Here is an 18,586-nt window from a genome sequence, read left to right as displayed (position 1 = left end):
TCTGCAGTGTGTGGATGGGGTTAGCACTTTGCAGGTACTATAATATGCAATGTTTTTTGCTGCATATTTGCATTGTGGGGCCCTGGCGTAAAAGTTTATTTCACCTGACACTAGAAGTGTGATATTATCTTATTGACTGTTGTGCATGTCTAATGTCACTAGATGGCACTGTAACTTGGAGGTACAAAAAAACAAAACTAAAAAAAAAAACCCCCCACAAAAAACCCTTTCAATTATTTTGTATGTCCATTCTGGTGTATGAAGACTTGACATGTGTGCATGCTTTCTTTTTCATCTGTTTTGTTGACCAGTAAAGATAAGATGTTTTGTTCATTGTCACATTGTATTATCATCATTATTCACAATTCCTGAACTATTGCTCAAATGAAGCAGTATAGTAACCGGAAATCAATATTTGTTGTAATGCAAATGAATCTATCATTGGTCAAATGGAGGAATTAGAGTTCTCCAACCCGAACTTTATGGAACTCCTGCTGAAACATTCATGTTTTACCTGGAAGCAAATAAAGTTGCTGATGCTGTTCAGAAATGAGCTGTGCTGCTGAGTGTAAGAAGCCCCAAGTCATTTGATATTGTTCATTCTCTGATGTCTCCTGCTAAATCCTGTGACTATTAATATGACATTTTATTTACATAGCACCAACATATTCCACAGCATTTACAAATTGTAGGGTTCAAGTGCTAACATAAATAATATAATAATAATAAATTTTATTTCTATAGCGCCAACATATTCCGCAACGCTGTACAATTTGTAGGGTTCAAATACAGACAAATACATTACAAAGAAATTCATTTCACACAATGGGACTGAGGGCCCTGCTCGCAAGAGCTTACAATCTATGAGGTAGAGGGGGTGATACAAGCAGGGTAGCAGGGGCGGTATTGCTTATGCAGAGGTCAGATACATTACAGAGCGAGTTTCTCACAATGGTACTGAGGTAGAGGGTGTGACACAAGAAGTAGCAGGGGCAGCATTGCTTATTAGAGATGAGCGAGTAGTACTCAATCGAGTAGGTATTCGATCAAATATTATGGTATTTGAAATACTTGTACTAGGTTGAATACCACGCGGGAAACACAGTAAAAATTTGATTTCCCTCCCACCTTCCCTGGCGTTTTTTTTTTTTTTTTTTATTTTTTTTTTTTTTAACACCAATAACTATATACGGGAGGTGGAACAGGAACTAGGACATCGTAGGAATTGAAAAAAAAAACAAAAACAAAACATATACAGTCATTGTCTGGCTAAATCAGGTGACCTCCATTTTATAAGAATAATGGGTGTCTGTTTCGGTTCAGATGTGACTGTGAAATAGGGACAGGGATAGACGTTCTGCCAGGGTTCGCTAGGAATTAGACTTATTTAGGCAGGAATCTTACACCAACAGCTCTTATAAGAGCTAAACTAAGATCTACCACTGCTTGAAGATTGTATAGACACCTATATATACATCTGTATATACAATCTTTTTGCAACTAATTTTCCCAAAAGCCCTTGTTGGGGCTCCAATTACGTACCACCTTTTCCGTCAATCTACCTTTCCCATCTCCTGTCCTATACCTGTTGTAAGCTAGGTGTATACTTGCTATACAGTATGCTTGTATACATCTAACATACAGAGGATTTTGGGCGCTATATACCTTGCCCATCTCTTGTTATATACTACAAATACTTAAGGCTAGCACAAAGGGACGGGGGCGTGGAAATGTAGCTGGGGGCCAAGGCTGCGGTCAAGCTACTGCGGATCCAATGCCTACTGGTGAGGGGCAGCCAGCATTTCGCTCAACCACAATCCCTGGCTTGATGGCAACATTAAGCAGGGTGCAGGGTACAATGCTGATGAGGCTTGAGCACCAGGAACAGCCGCTACCTCTAGTCGTGTTCCTACCCAAGAGTCTGCCCCTCCTTCCTCCCAACATGCCCAATCTTCCCAGCAGAGTCATCCCACCCTTACCCCCTTCCAGGAGCTGTTTTCGTGTCCTTTTCCACTCTTGGACTCTGTTCAACCACTTCCCGAATCCCAGGAGCTAACAGAAGAATATCTGAGTCCTGATGTCCAAACACTGGAACATCCGCCATCTCCTGCGGTTTTTGTGGTTGTGGACCTGCAACCCATCCTCAGTGATGATGACGAGACACAGTTGCCATCAGGGCAGGCTGTTGTTATGTGCGGTGTGCAGGAGGAGGAGCAGAGTGAGGAATTGGAAGAGGAGATGGTGGACGAGGAGGCGATCGACCTGACCTGTATAGGGGTGATGTCTAGCAGGGCCTAAAACTCTGCTGCTACAAGGCTCAACTCACCTCAAGGGCCTAAAACTCTGAAGGCTCACCTCACCCCAAGGGCCTGAAAAGTAATTTTTGTATGGCTCAGCTTAAGGGCCTCTAACTTAATTTAGAAGTGCTCACCTCAAGGGCCACAAAAGTAATCTTTGGAGGTCTCACAACATCACACACATACACAATGACAGTTAAGGGTGGGTGCTGTTTGGTTTGCCCCTTGCCAACTGTGGTCGTCATGGGCAACGTGATTTAAAGGGGTGCATTCTAATGTTTCTTTAGCTTAAAATGTGTCTTTCTGTCCATACTAATGTAGTGGAAAGAAGGTTTCCAAGTATTTTTCCACTTTCATAGAGGTTATATTGAGTTTGGAAAGTGTCTCGTTGATAGGCTGTGATAGTGGCGTAATAATGGGACTTGGGCATGTTAGATGCACCCAGGCATGCTTCCCTTACTGTCCTAGTTGCATTCTAGAGGTGTTGGCATCATTTCCTGAGGTGTCATTGTGGACTTGGTAACTCCAATTGGTCAAATTTTGATTTCCCTGAAACAAGCATTTTTTTTCATATAGACTAGAATAGGATTCAATCGAATAGTCGAATATTGACTACTCAAATCGAATTTCGAATATTTCACTACTTGCTCATCTATTGCTTATACACTGGTCCAGCCGTTTATGTGATAGAAGTTACTTTCATTACACATAAATATAGCTGCCTGAGCTTTATATATGTGTTCTTTAGGCCTAGTTCATACGGGGCAAGATGGGGGCGAAGGCCCAAATGAATAGGTCTAGTCCAGAGCGTGCTGCCGCGAAACGGACGCCACGGCAGATTCAGACGCGGAATCAGTCTAAAGAAAGTGCAGCTCGCTTCTTTTTTTCGTGAGCGGGAACATGCCGCTCACGGAAAAAAGTAAGCTAAGCACTTTACATAGACCTCTATTGTGAGGGGGCGGATTCTGACGTGGAATCAGCGCCAAAATCTGCCCCCTCTTACCCCATGTGAACAAGCCCTTAACGTGCAGATGGTGCCTGGACATATAAAGTTGCAGTCTGATACGGCATCTTTTGCTGTAGGGTAATGTGGAAGTGTGAAGAGAGGAGGGTTTGTTTAGGGATTCTAACTGCGGATGGGTTTACATTAGGAATAGTGACAGGCCTGTCTGAAAAGATGTGTCTTTAGTTTGCACTTGAAGCTGTAAAAATTGGGGGTGAATCTGATTATCTAGGGTAGAACATTCTAGAGAAGTGGTGCTACTCCAGAGAAGTCTTGGATATGGGATTGGAACAGAGGTGTAAGTCTTAGGTCATTGAGTGAACGTAGAGCATAGGTTGGGTGATAGAGATGAGGGAGGAAATGTAGGGAGGTGCAGCATCATGGAGAGCCTTGTGAATGACGGGGATAAGTTTAGATTGTATTCTGTAATGAATAGGCAGTATTCTTTGGAGAAGATCAATAGTGTTATGGAAATGTTTTGCAGTTTTAGATGGGGGTAGGAGCAGAATATTTTTTTAATGTATTGCAGATTACATTGCTGTACTGTGCAGATTGTCAGAAAGATCTACTTTTAACAACAGTTTCAAGCTCCAGTTAAAAAAACAGACTGGCGTAGCTTGTTGTTAGAGAACATGAAGCAAATCTTAACCTTTGCTATGGCTGAAGAAGAGGAACTGGTTTATGAAGCTGCATTTTTCATTCCGGAGAAATGCTGAAATCTTCTAGTTAAGGTACATTCTCCAAATGTGAATACTACAGCGAGTGCAAGGTTATATTACAGTCTGAACAGAAGAGGGAATCAACCCCACAAAAGGGCTGTGATAAAAATCATGGATGAAAGCAATACCATTTAAAAAAAATAATGTTATCTGCTGCCAAAGTAAATATCATGGTCACATACATGCACTGGCAAGAACAGAATATACCAAGACACAAGTAAAAGAAAAGAGAAGCACAGACTTCAGCCCATTGCCTCAAAATTTATGAAGATTATAGGAACTCACAAAACCTCTAGGCCTCCAATGTGAAGATTAGATTTACAGATCATATGAAACAGAAAGTGGATATAATGGGTGTGCGGTTTGTCAGAGTCTATGGAAAAGAAAGGCAGGCTGAAACTTATTACTATAGGCCAGGACCCCACGTGGCAGTGCCTGCTCATGAAAAATAAGCTCAGCAAAATCAAGGCATCTCAATGATATCATGTAAGTGATTGAAAGATCAAAGTTCATATGCCCTTAGGGTACATTCACACGGAGGAAAATGGCACAAATCTGTGTGGAATTAGTGCAGAATCCTCGTCATATTTTGCATGGGAAAAAAAAGCCTCCCCATAGAGTTCTATGGGGAGGCTTTTTTTTTCTGCACGGAATCTGACGCGGATTGCACGCTAATTCTGCACAGATTCACTCCAAAATCCGGCAAATCTGCGCCAGTTTTCTCCGTGTGAATGTACCCTAAGGGGCATGCATTGGTCTACCTATTTATTCAACCTGCTTCCTACTCCTTTGAGTCCAAATAGGCTCATGTAATCCTCACATATTTTTAATTTGGATATTGAGCCAAAGTTTTGAGGGCCTGTAGATAAAAAGGTTAAACAGTAAAGGAAACCGTGGTAAAGATAGAATGAGCCATCAGCAGGCGTACTGGGATTGCCCAGCTATACTATAATAGACTTCCATTGTAAATACTGCAAGACCATAAATACTCTATCAGACCCATTGTTTTATGAAACTGAAGAGTAGCTGTGGAGAGGTCTATACATGAGAATGTTTTGAATTTCTCAGTTACTTGATCCTTCTTTCTATTGGCAAGTTATCAGATCTTTGCAGTCTAAAAATTGTACAGTATATGCACATCCCAAGGTGTCTCCTCAGCCAAATGCTTGGATGCTCAAACCATGTGAACCCCATCAATTATGTGGTCCCACAGGGTGCAGTCAGGATAAATTTTGTATCTAAAGTGAGGACTCGGGCAGCAGTGGAGTATTAGGTTTGAATCTAGCACAGACAATATCTGTATGGAGTTTGTGTGAGTTTCCACTATGGGGTACTATGGAGGAAGAATGTAAACCCAAAGTATACAATATATCTGCCCTGTAAAGCGGCATGGAATATGTTAGCATGGTGGCGCTATATACCCCCCCGAAAAAAAAAAAAATTAAAGATCAATAAAGAAAATAGCAGCTCTTTAACCCTTTTGCTACCAAGCACATAGCTATACGTACTCCCGAGGCAGCACTTCAGTAGCGGAGGATGTAGCTACTACGTCCTCCCTACTAATGCCGATATCTCATGACTGCATGCAGATATCTGGATGGTTTAAGATTAATTTTAAAGATGAGAATCTCATCCTTAAAATCATACCTAGCACTTGCTGATAGAAGTTATTTGACATTGAGATCCAACTGCAGATATCAATTCCCGACTGCATTTCAACAGTGATTTGCTCCAAAACTATAAGTTCTATCATCAAATGCTAAATTTTAAAGATGAGATGCTCATCTTTAAAATGCATTTTAAAGCATCGAGATATCTTCATATAGCCCAGAGATATAGGGCCAGACGAAGGCAGGCGTGCCGAAACGCGCGCGTCGGGTGAGAGCCAACAACTCCCTGCAGTGCTCCTTTTCTTCCGTCCTCACTTGTTACATCCATCATGGGTAAGACCTATTTCGTATTAGTAATATTTGTTTATTAACCCTTTTATGGTCCTGCTTAATCTCACATGAAAGAACCTCTTCTGCTTCAGGGGGGTACCAACAGTTTATGTGCACACTCTGTGGGATAGACTTCTTACTTCCTGATCAATATATCATATATATTCAGGTATAATATTGGCCATAATACTTCCTCCACGATCTTTGGTGTTTATACCTGCATTGAGGACTAGATTACCACTTGGTAACCACTTTACATATGTTCACATTAATGTGTCATTGTGGCACTACTTGTGGTTGCCGTACTCTTCTCTGTGCTATTACTGTGTCATTTGCATCCCAATTTTGTACAATTTTTAATGTATCTTCAATAAAAAAATTATGTGGTTTTTCTAATATTAGTCTTGGTTTCCTTGACTTTAAAAAACTTTGAATGTTATTATACCTATATTTTTAGTTGTTACTTCTTCTATTCTAGAATGGTATGTTGACTGGTGTGTCTTAATTTTGGTTACTGTTTAACAATGCTGTGTGTACACAGTACAATGTAATCCGCTGGGTTCAGAGACTAAAGTACAGACCCTAGAATTCCAAAGCTAGTATTCTGCAATCTTCCAAGATAAGCTACTGACAAAAGGCTGTGATTGTAATAAAAAAATAATGGTGATCTTTCTGCATTGCAAAATTTACTGGCTGAGATTGGCTTTCATTCATGGCCATTATAAACAGTTCAAGTATGCAAATGATTGTTCTATCAATTGCGTTTGGTATTCCGTTCGGGGTGGGGGGTCCTCATGCGGACTCCTCCGGACGGAATACCAAAGCCGATGTGAGCAGGGCATAACATGGCATTATTTCTTGTCGATTATGTCAGGTTTTCCCTATATCTAAAGAAATCAGCTGCACCAATGAGAAGAAGGGAGGACGGGATAAATAGAAGTCTACATCTCAAATTAAGAGAATGAAAAATACTGTTTATTTTTGCTCTAGAGCTTGCAGTTTATCTATTACAGTTTACTGAAATGTTTCCTCCATATTAGTATACTGTATAAAAAAAAATTGCAGTTAGGGTGCATTCACACTGAGTAAACGCTAGCTTATTCTGAACGTAAAACACGTTCAGAATAAGCGGCGTCTAAAGCAGCTCCATTCATTTCTATGGGAGCGGGGATACGAGCGCTCCCCATAGAAATGAATGGGCTGCTTCTTTCACTCCGTGCAGTCCCATTGAAGTGAATGGGGAGTGCCGGCGTGTACGCTCCGGCATGAGCAGAGCTTGCCGTATACGCCGGCACTCCCCATTCACTTCAATGGGACTGCACGGAGTGAAAGAAGCAGCCCATTCATTTCTATGGGGAGCGCTCGTATCCCCGCTCCCATAGAAATGAATGGAGCTGCTTTAGACGCCGCTTATTCTGAACGTGTTTTACGTTCAGAATAAGCTAGCGTTTACTCAGTGTGAATGCACCCTTAAGCTGTATTTAAATTGTATAACATGAGCAATTTCTCTGTTCACACCAAGTTTACCCCACATACCAGATGTTCACATAGGAACCTATGGGGAAAAGAAGCCCTCTAGCCAGGCGATACACATAATATTGGAACACTTGTATGCAATAGGATTAAAGACAATTCGTGCATTGCATTTTATTTAACTGATCTTGTGTAATTTATTATTTCTAATTAAAGTGGGGACATATACTGTGTACCCGCTCTACCACATGTTCTACATTGTGGATATTTTTTCATACAGTGACAAACGTTTGAGGCTAAGGCCCCACAGCAAAAAAAAGTGTTGCAGAAAAAACCTGCAGCAGCAATGCATCGCGGCTCCTCCTACAGCACTTTAGACAGAAAGCACTTTGTTTCAATTACACCTGTGGGGAAACTTCCGTGTTAACATAGGTATAATTGACATACTAAGATTTCCAAAACCGCACCAGTTTTGACACTTGTCCACTGCATGTTTTTTTTTTGTTTTTTTTTACTGCAAAGTGGCACAGGATTCACTAGAATTCCATCCACTTTGCTCTAACTGTAAAAAGCTGCAATTTTTTTCCACCGTGGGCAAGTTGCGGCATTTACGGCATATGGGGACAGACTTCAATGTGATAATTTCCTTCTGGTCACTTACAATAAAATTCCTGCTTTGACAGTGTGGTTCAAATTCTGTAGTTGGAGTTTAAGAAAGGTGCTCTAAAATGGTTATTCCAAAAGGTCAAGGAGGCCAGAAAGTCAAAATGGGGGAACCGCACTTCAGTGTGAAGTTAACCCAAGGAAAAGAAAATTAACAGTTATACATTTGGTGACTAAAGTTTTCCTTGGATTTGTTTTACATAAGAGTGGCCAACCAAATGTGATACTGTTAGGGGGCGTTCACACTACCGATGGTGACAGTTAGAGATGAGCGAACACTATTCATAACAGCAGTTTCAAATAGCACGCGCCCATAGAAATGAATGGAAGCGGCTGGCAGCTTAACCCCCTGCATGCCGGCTACGTCCATTCTATTCGAAACAGCCGTGTTCGCTTACCTCTAGTGACAGTCAGTGGCCGTAGCAACATTTTAGCAACGGACACTAGCTGAACCATAAGTAATTTCCATTCATTTCAATGGGATGTTATCTTGAATCCGTTAAGTGTCATTTTGTGTCCGTTTATAGTCAGCCAATATGTCAGAAATCCGTTTTTTTTTTTTTTTTCAGTGGACAAAAAAAAAAAAAAATCCTACATGCAGGACTTCTGTCGGTTTGGAAAAAAAAGAAAAGAACAAACGAAAAAACAACCAAATTCTTGGAGAAAAAGTGTCCAGATTATATATAACATTGAAACCATCAGTTACTGTCCGTTATTTTGTGTTGTTTGCTTTCTGCACATGCTCAGAAATCAAAAAAACGGACCGTTAAACAAAAAACATTAACATCAGTTAGTGTCCGTTAGGCTGGGACCCCACGGGATGTAAACGCCGTGATTTACCCGTGGCAGAAACACTGCAGGAAAAATTGCAGCGTTTTACAGTGCAAGAAAGGGGATGGGATTCCTGCAAATCCCATGCCCACTTTGTGGGGGGAAAAAAAACAAACAAACCAAAAACAAAACAAAACCAACCACACACAATGCAGACACACTGTGATTTTCAAAACTGTTGCGGTATTGCAAATCGCGACATGTCAATTATATCTACGGAAACGACGGCGGCTTTCCCATAGATATAATTGTAACAAAGTCTGGAGAAAAACTCTGCAAATTTTCTGTGTAAAAAAAATATATGACACCTTTTAACAGAATTCAACGGTAGTATGAACCCACCATTAATATGCAGCTATATCTCTTGATTTGAATAGAATTCAGGTCAGGTCCTCATGATAGTGAACAGTATCAGCATGTATACACGTGGCAACATGAACTTTTATTCAATATATGACCAAATAAAAGTGGCAGTATGGGAGCTTCATGCCCATTTAAAACACTGAATCAACATTTCCCATTTCCACGCAGACAGTCTTCAACTGGGAATAATACTCTATGGCAACTTGTCCATTTTCACGTCCAAAGCCTGCAAGGAAAAAAACAAAACAAAACAAAACAAAAAAAAAAAACACACATTTAGGGATTGACAATGTATTTTTTGTTTATTTTTACTAGATAGTGTATGACTTAACAGAAAAGAGTCGGAAACAGTACTGTCACAAATGCCCAAATTATTTCCCCACCCTCCCAGAAAAATTTTTTTTTAATAAAAATACAATAGGCCATTCAGGGGTTTGCCCTTGATACATATTGAAATTACTAAACAGAGCTAGGGTGTGGTGTTTGTTTCTGGGAGGAAAACCTTGCTCTGGATGTTTCCAAGATGAACAAAGCACCTGAAAGTCTACGCTGCTGTATCCCAACTGTTATATTTTGGACATTTACTTCGCCTGAAGTAAGGCCTTTGTTTGCCCTCCTGCTGAAAGAAGTGGTCTGAAAGTGGCCAACCCCTTTTAAACTAACATTGACAAACAAATGTACAATTAAAAGATATACAATTTTCCAATATACTTTCTGTATCAATTCCTCAGTTTTCTAGATTTCGGCTTGTTGTCATTCATTCTGTTACTTCTAGAGGATAAAAGTCTGACCATGGTCATGTGATTTACGGCCCATGGTCATGTGATGAGAACACAGGTGTCGCTCGTTACAGTCAGCACAATAATCAGCCATCTGCCTGGTAATGAGCTGTGCACCTGTGTGCTCATCACATGACCATGGACCGTAAATCACATGACCATGGTCAGAGTTTTATCCTCTAGAAGTAACAGAATGAATGACAGCAAGCAGAGATCTAGAAAACTGTGAGGAATTGATACAGAAAAGTATATTGGAAAATTGCATAACTTTTTATTGTACATTTGTTTGTCAATATTGGTCTGAAAGTGGCCAACCCCTTTAAGGTCAGGGCCCCACTGGATGCAAACGCAGCAGGAAAAACAAAACAAAAAACCCACAAACACAACACAAACAAACAAGAAAAGCTCAACGTTTTACAGTCAGGGCAAGGTGGATGGGATTTTAGCAAATCCCATGCCCACTTTGCGGTAAAAATCACGGTGCGGATACACAGCAATCTCCAAAAATGGTGAGGTTTTGGAAATTGCAACATGTCAATTATACCTATGGAAACTCCCGCATTTTCCCCATAGGCATAACTGAAAAAGAAAGTCAGCAGAGGAAACCTCTGCAAACTTTGTTTAAAGTGCTGTGGGAAGAACCATGATACCTTACTGCCTCGGTTTTTCCCACAGCACTTTTTTTCCGTGGGGCCTCAGGGCAAGTTCATACAAAGTATTTTGGTCCGGAACCTGAGGTGGAGGCTGCCTCAGGTTTCGGACCAAAATACGAGTAAGCTGCGACTTGATGCCGCTGCAGTGCACTGGCATCCAGTCGCACACTCCGCTCCAGATTAGGCCCAAATGAATGGGCCTAGTCGGGAGGGAATGTCTTCAGGCGGATCCGCCTGAAAGAATGAGTATGTCGCTTCTTTTTTCCGGGACGGCTCTCGGAAAAAAGACCTGAGTGGCTCCCATTGATTTCAATGTGAGCCATCTTTTTGGTCAGGATTTTGAGGAGTATACACTGTGAACTTACCCTTAGGCTAAGTTGGTCCGCTGCTTTTTTGTTATTAAGAAGCCTTTTATTAGTTGAAGTAGCCGCTTTCCAATTGGATTTGCACTAGAGATGAGCGAACAGCGTTCAGTCGAGTACATGTTCGATCGGATATCAGGCCGTGTGAGATGCTTGATTCGAACACCAGGTGGCAAACTCACTAAAAATTTGATTCCCCTCCCACCTTCCCTGGCGCTTTTTTTGCACCAATAACTGCGCAGGGGAGGTGGGACAGGAACTATGATAACAGACGCATCGAAAAAATAAATAAAATAGGAAAAGTAATTGGCTGGCTAATTCAGGTGACCTCCAATTTATACAAAACAGTGGATTTAATATCTGGTTCATATGAGACTGAACTATGTGACCGTGAGACAGGGATAGATGTACAGGCAGGGTTAGCTAGGGATTACCTTCATTTAGGTGGGAATGTCACTCACACAGCTCTTTGGGGCTCTATCTGGTTGGGATCCCTGTCAGCTTGCGGTATGTGGGAGTTGATTTTTTCCCATAGGAATGCATTGACCAGCGTTGATTGGCTGAATGCCATACAAAGTACAGCATTCGGCCAATCAACTCTGGTTCTGCCGGAGGCTCGTCTTTGAGGAGGCGGAGTCTAAGATCGGACCAGAACGGGGACTGCTGTGGACCGATCTTAGACTCTGCCTCCTCCGGCAGAACCAGCATTGATTGGCCGAATGCTGTACTCTGTATGGCATTCGGCCAATCAACGCTGGTCAATGCATTCCTATGGGAAAAAGTCAACTCCCACATATTGCAAGCTGACAGGGATCCTGACGTAATACAGTGACTTGGGCAAGTTACATGCACCCAGGCATGCTTTCCCTGCTGTCCCAGTTGCATTCCAGGGTGTTGGCATCATTTCCTGGGGTGTCATAGTGGACTTGGTGACTCACTTTGGGGTAGGGAACAGGGAAAAAATATTCAGCCACCAGCAGCAATAACCAAAATCAGATCAAATGATGACCATTCCACTTAACTTTCCTTGAGATGCCGGGTATCGCACGGAACTGACTTCTTCGGCTTGGAGCTGTAAGTATGCAGATCGTTCGAAAAATAGAACCAGCGTAGCCCCGTTAGGAAAGATAAAACTCTTCTTTATTTAATCCATGAAAAATCTGATACACGCATGTGAAAATATAGAAACTGCGCCAGACTGACGCGTTTCGGATAATGGTATCCTTTCTCAAAGTCTGGTCTGACCAGACTTTGAGAAAGGATACCATTATCCGAAACGCGTCAGTCTGGCGCAGTTTCTATATTTTCACATGCGTGTATCAGATTTTTCATGGATTAAATAAAGAAGAGTTTTATCTTTCCTAACGGGGCTACGCTGGTTCTATTTTTCGAACGACTTGGTGACTCTCCTGAGTCAAATAGTTGGTTCCCCCTAAACGAGCATTTATTCCCCATAGACTATAATGGGGTTCGATGTTCGATCGAACATTTCACTGTTCGCTCATCTCTAATTTGCACCTTAGGTCTTGAAGGGTATGTGCTCTATCTATCTATCTATCTATCTATCTATCTAAACACGGCAACACTCCAAAGCCTTGGATTAACCTTTACTTTAATTTTTGGAGTGCTGCAATTTTATTAGATTTTTATATATTAGAGCAAACACACCCCATAATGGAATCAAAAAGTATAGCAAATTACTGCAAAAAAGGAACCCTTTCACAGCTCTTTAAAGGTTAATAAAAATCCATAAGGAGAATAAGGGTGGAATTTTTTTTAAATTAGTAAAGAAAAATCCCCAAAAATACTAAAAATAAAGACCTGTGCCTTCAAGACGTGTTAAACAGCCTGGTGTATGCTCAGTAGAGCAACAACAGAACAGGCAAGTAATCTGTCAAGAGGCTAGAGATCCACAACACAAGATTCAATTCATAAACAGCAAATATATGCTACGTAAGGGGGTATTCCCGCGAACATAATTTTGAAAATTTGTAGCTAAAGTTAAAATTTTTTGCAAATATAAGGAATTAAAGATGTTGCAGAGATTTAAAGATTTTCTCTAAATATCTTTTAGATGTTATATATCTAAATATCTTTTTGTCTTGATCGGTTGCCAGTGGATATGACCATGAATGCAGGACTTTTCTAAGGTCAGAAAGTCAGCCATGATGTCCTTATTGTGACCGGGATATCTTCTCATACATGCCTGATAACCCTGCTACAATAAGAAAATCATAGCTGGGTTCCTGACAAGTACCAGATCATAGAAAGTTTCTGCATTTCTGGTTGTATCCATTGGCAACCGATCAGATAGTTAGAGAAAAGCTTTAAAACTGCTGAATTTTTAACTACTTACCGTACATACTTGAGTATAAGCAGAGTTTTTCAGCACAGTTTTTGTGCTGAAAAAGTCCGCCTCTGCTTATACTCGGGTCATTACGGTAATTCAGCAATATCATAATTACAGACCCGGCATCAGGACCTGGAAAACAGACACCGGGACAGGTGCCAGGCCGCAGCATCGCCACACTCTTAGCTGGAGCGTAGCGATGCTGCCCCTTTCAAACTGCAGAAGTACTTACGGTACTTCTGCTAGCAGGCCCGGAATACAGACCCCCCCCACCACCACACGCTGGGTGACGTGGCCACGTAAGCTCAGGCCCGCACCCGGCATGTATCTGCATTCTGGCTCTGCTAGCATAAGTACCGTAAGTACTTCCGCAGTTTGAAATTAACAGCATCGCTAAGCTCCTACTATGAGCGTGGCGATTCTGCGGCCCGGCACCCGCTCTGGTGTCTGTATGCCGGGTCTGGATGCCGGGTCTGTAACTATAATGGCGCCGCTCTGCTTCAGAGCAGTCACCATACCAACCGGCACCTCCGCTGTAACTTTTACAGCGGTAATGTCAGAACGCCCTTCAATCATGCCTGCAATCAGAGATTGCAGGCATGGGGAGCTAGGACATCTCCGCTGTAAGAGTTACAGTGAAGATTCTCTATGATATCCCAGTAAGAGGGGTCTGGGCAGGTGCCGCCATGCTGCTGGAGGGAGGAGGGAGCGGGCGCGATCACTCTCTCAAGTGCGATCCCTTAGAAAGGAACTGCGGCCAGCCGCTGGCAGAGGCGCTTCTGCCGGGGATTCCCCTCAGCGCTCCTGCCAGTGGCCGGCTGCAGTTCTCCTTCAGGTCCGGCCGGCTGGGGATACCCCTCAGAGCTCCTGTAAAGGCTCCCCGGCCGGCAGTGCTTCTCTTTTGCAGGCTGCTCTATGCAGCCTGCAAAAGAAATGACAATTTTTGCAATGCATTGCATCAGTGATCAAACCCCCTGGGGTTCAAGACCCCCTAGAGGGTCTAATGCAAAAAAATAAAAATAAAATAAAGTAGTATTAAAAATTCAAATCCTCCCCCTTTCCCTAGAACACATATAAAACTAATACTGTTAATACTGTGAAACACATACACGTTAGTTATCCCTGTGTCCAAAAACGCCCGCTCTACAAATCTATAAATCTATTTTTCCTGTACGGTAAATGCTGTGCGGGGGGGAAAAAAAAAAAAAAAAAGAAAAAAAAAAAGTTGTCTAACTGCCCCCTCCCCGAGACTGAATCCCCCCCCCCCCCCCTTAGAATTCAGCCAGAGTACATCCAGGCTAAGTATAGGGTATCTGCACTGCTCATATTCCTTCGGGAAGGGGTTAATAGGAGCACTGCAGATACCCTATATTCAGCCAGGCTGAATTCCAGGTGGGGGGGGGGGGGGGGGGGAGAGGAAAAAAAAAAAAAAAGTCCTCAAGCTCAGGGAAGGGGCAGACAGACAACCAAAACACCCCCTCCCCTTCATCAGCGTCTACTGCACCCAAAAACTCCGGCCATTTTCATTTTTGAAATTTTACAGTAGCTGCTGCATTTCCCCCCCCCTAGGGTTATACTCGAGTCAATAAATTTTCCCATTTTTTTTGTGGTAAAATTAGGGGGGTTCGGCTTATATTCAGGTCAGCTTATACTCGAGTATATACGGTATATTTGCAAAAAATATTTAACTTTTATCTACAAATATAGATATAATTATGTTCATGGGAGTACCTCTTTAACTATAGAAGCAACTTGAACAGGTACAGGGTTCCAACTTCATTTATATTGCATATATACATACCAGACTTTTTGTACCCGCCAAAAGGCAGCTCCACTGGGCTCACATTGTAATTGTTGATGAAGCACATACCAGCCTGCAGAGCAGCCACTACTCTGTGCGCACGCTGAATGTCCCTGATGAAAACAAACCACACATACAGTAAGAAAGATGGCAAACCATTCTAAATATAGGTGGCTAGTTCTTAAATAAATCTTACAATTCATGTGCAGTTAATGTCAACCTTCGTTAAAAATTGTGAAATTACCAAAATGGCACACATTGGGAGAATTTAAGAGATTGTTATGTTGTGTGGACTAGTAAAGATTTTGTAACTACCAATATTTGGATTTTACATTCCTATTCATTGACATATCAAAATGTACTGTCCAGCATACGAAACTGGTCAGGAAAGTTGGCATGTGAGGCCTAGCACTCTGCACTTCTAGAAGGGAATGCTTCAACTGAAATTAGATGGATGTACAATAAAAGCACAGCCCATAGACAAACATTGCAGCCATTTCTAATCATACAGAGAAATATAGAACTGAAAGGGGTTGTCTAAGAACCTCTCATGGGTTTGGCTTAAAATGAATCTAAAGTGATGTAGGGAGTTACAAACATATCCCTCAACCATTTCATTTTACTCTCCAACTGAAATTTCATACATACAGTACATGGAATGACAATTTTAAGATCTTATGATTTTTAAAAAAAATTATTATTATGTATGTGGATGTAATCTAAAGTAGTGAGAGTGTTTGGGTATGTCCACATTCTCAGAGTACTTTCAGTGTGAATGTCCATATATAGATTTCTGTGCTTTTTGGAATACTTCAGGCTGATGGCCTTTTTTCTCCCCTCAAATATTTTTGATAGCATGCAAGTTAGAAAATATTTTCCTGTAGTCTCCAATAAAAACCACTTACAGTTAATATCTTGTTAAAAAAAAAACAAAAAAAAACTCTGCACGTCTATACCAAATAAAAGCATGGTGTATATTTTTAACATACTACACGAGGAAATGTATTGATACGTACAGCAGCATTTACGATTACCCATTCTAGATGTATAGGAACATGGAATTGGCCCCCCCCTTGCAGCTAAAACAGCTTCCACCGTTCTACAAGATAATGGAGTGTGTCTGGCCCAAACTCTGTCCAAAGACCCGTACTCCTTGCATCATAGCGATCTTTGATGCCATGAGATTCTGCCTCACCGGGGAACCACTATCCTATACTCTATACAATATAGAGGACATTGATGGAATGACACAGGGGGTATGGGTCTCTGCACGGAGATCAGGTTGATGTAGAAAGATCTTCCATACGTATTCCTGTGTGTATAGAGCCTGTCAGAAATGTTTGTGAAGACCGCCTACATGGCTAGATGCTTAAAATCAGGCATTACATTCAATTCCATTGACACAATGTATACGAATGAATCATTTAGAGGGATGTCCTACTACTTTTTCTCTATATAGTGCAAGGACTGGACAATAAATATTCAAATACATACCTTCCTACCTTCTTCATTAGAATTTTTGATTTTGGGTTCAGAGGTGGAATATACAATTACAAAAATTATGAAAAGTTATAAATATAAAAAGGAGTAGGTATGGACATACTTGGTAAATACTCCAGCAGCCAAACCAAATGTAGTGTTATTTGCCCTTTCCAGAACTTCTTCTTCTGTATCAAATGCTAGTATGGACATCACAGGACCAAAAATTTCTTCCTTGACACAGGTCATATTGTCCTTGCAATCGCCTGTTGGCAATAAGTAGACAACAAACTAGTAAAGCATTTTATGAAGATCAGCATAGGTGAAAGACAGTAGTACCCCACTGAAGTCTGTAGTACCCCACTGAAGTCTATGGAGCAGCACTGAAGTACTAAAACTTACTGTTACAAACCATATGGTGAGTGAGCAGCGCAGCTCCTAACATACATGTGTGACGGGATCCATGTTGTTCCTGATCAGCAGATCTTTGGGAGCCTTAGCTGCTGAGCCCTCACAGATCTAATATTGATGACCTATCCTAAAGGACAGGTCATTAATATTAGAAACTGGGTAACCCCTTTATATAGAGAGCAGCAATTAAATATTACCTAGAACACAAGGCTTCATGAAGTATCCTGCCTTCAGTTTTGGATCTTCTGAGATATGTGGTTCACCACCAGTCAGGACCTTGGCACCCTAAGAATGAGGCATACACACACATCTTAATAGGTTATATAAAATATATTAACCAGTTGGGTTACTCCAACGTTGGGTTCCCTAATTGCTTTGGGAAAATAAACAACCTTTGAACATATTTTGAATATAACCTGATAGAATGTGAGGTCAGTTTTAACATTAATATACTGGTGTATTGTTTTATCTTGTTCAGTAGCAATACAGGGATATGGGAACAATACAAAATAATGCAACTTTTTTATTTTATTTATTTATTTATTTAAAGACTGTTGGATTGTACTTTTCACTTGTAGCATCGATTTTCCTGTTGAATTTGGTTTGAACTGATAGTATGGATAGATAAGAAGAAATGAAGGGAAAGTATAATTCATAACAGATTGTTGCAAGCACTAGGAGAAAACAGGATTGTCTAGCCTAGTCAAAAACAAGACAAGGTTAAGTCAAAATTTAGAGGCAAACTGTGACGCAAGAGTGGGTTAGTCCAGTGCAGACAGGAGCAAATCATTTACCAAGTAGATGATGAGCAGACAGGCAAAGAATCCCAGAGAACAAGGAAGAATAAAGGTCAGAAACAATCCAGGACAAAATCCCAAATCTAAGTAATTAAAGTCTCAGGGATGCTACAGAAAAAGGGGCTCAACCACCAGGAAGAAATTTAGGTTCTGGTAATGAGGGTACTGCCTTGCATACTGGTGACTAGAATGCTAAACCATTAGTATCCCAAAATAGATGAACCAATAATAAATTAGGCTAACCAGACAGATTGCTGTGTAATAAGCAGCCACATTCAAATACAAGGAATAGAGATGAGCGAGTAGTACTCGATCGAGTAGTTATATGATCGAATACTACGGTATTTGAAATACTCGTACGCTGTCAAATACCATGCGGTAAAAATTTGATTCCCCTCCCACTTTCCCTGGCGTTTTTTGTTTTTTTAAACACACTAATTATGTGCAGAGGAGGTGGGACAGGAACTAGGACAACAAAGGCATTAAAAAAAAAATAAATAAAAAAATATACGTATACAGTAGAGATGAGCGAGTAGTGAAATATTCGAAAATTCGATTCGAGTAGACCTCAATATTTGACCGAATACCTACTCGATTGAATACTACTCGCTCATCTCTAACAAGGAACCTTCTATTAGGCTCAGCTTTCTATCCAGCCAAGAAAA

At 41.1% G+C, this 18,586-nt stretch overlaps 1 protein-coding gene across 1 annotated transcript in view; it reads right to left on the bottom strand.

Moving 5' to 3' along the window:
- Window positions 1–7,384: 7,384 nt before the first annotated feature.
- Window positions 7,385–18,586, bottom strand: part of ALDH9A1 (aldehyde dehydrogenase 9 family member A1) — a 37,525-nt gene continuing 26,323 nt past the window's right edge. Inside the window, exons 9-12 of the mRNA XM_075286707.1 lie at window positions 17,322–17,409; window positions 16,838–16,979; window positions 15,235–15,347; window positions 7,385–9,515 (exon numbers count right to left, since the gene is read on the bottom strand). Coding sequence (XP_075142808.1) covers window positions 9,421–9,515; window positions 15,235–15,347; window positions 16,838–16,979; window positions 17,322–17,409 — 438 coding nt within the window. The 3' untranslated portion in view covers window positions 7,385–9,420. The remainder of the gene's footprint in view (window positions 9,516–15,234; window positions 15,348–16,837; window positions 16,980–17,321; window positions 17,410–18,586) is intronic.

Source organism: Leptodactylus fuscus, chromosome 9 (assembly GCF_031893055.1).
Source record: "Leptodactylus fuscus isolate aLepFus1 chromosome 9, aLepFus1.hap2, whole genome shotgun sequence".
Classification (NCBI taxonomy): Eukaryota; Metazoa; Chordata; class Amphibia; order Anura; family Leptodactylidae; genus Leptodactylus; species Leptodactylus fuscus.
Note: the sequence above shows the minus strand (reverse complement) of the source record. Positions and strands in the feature narration are given on the sequence as shown.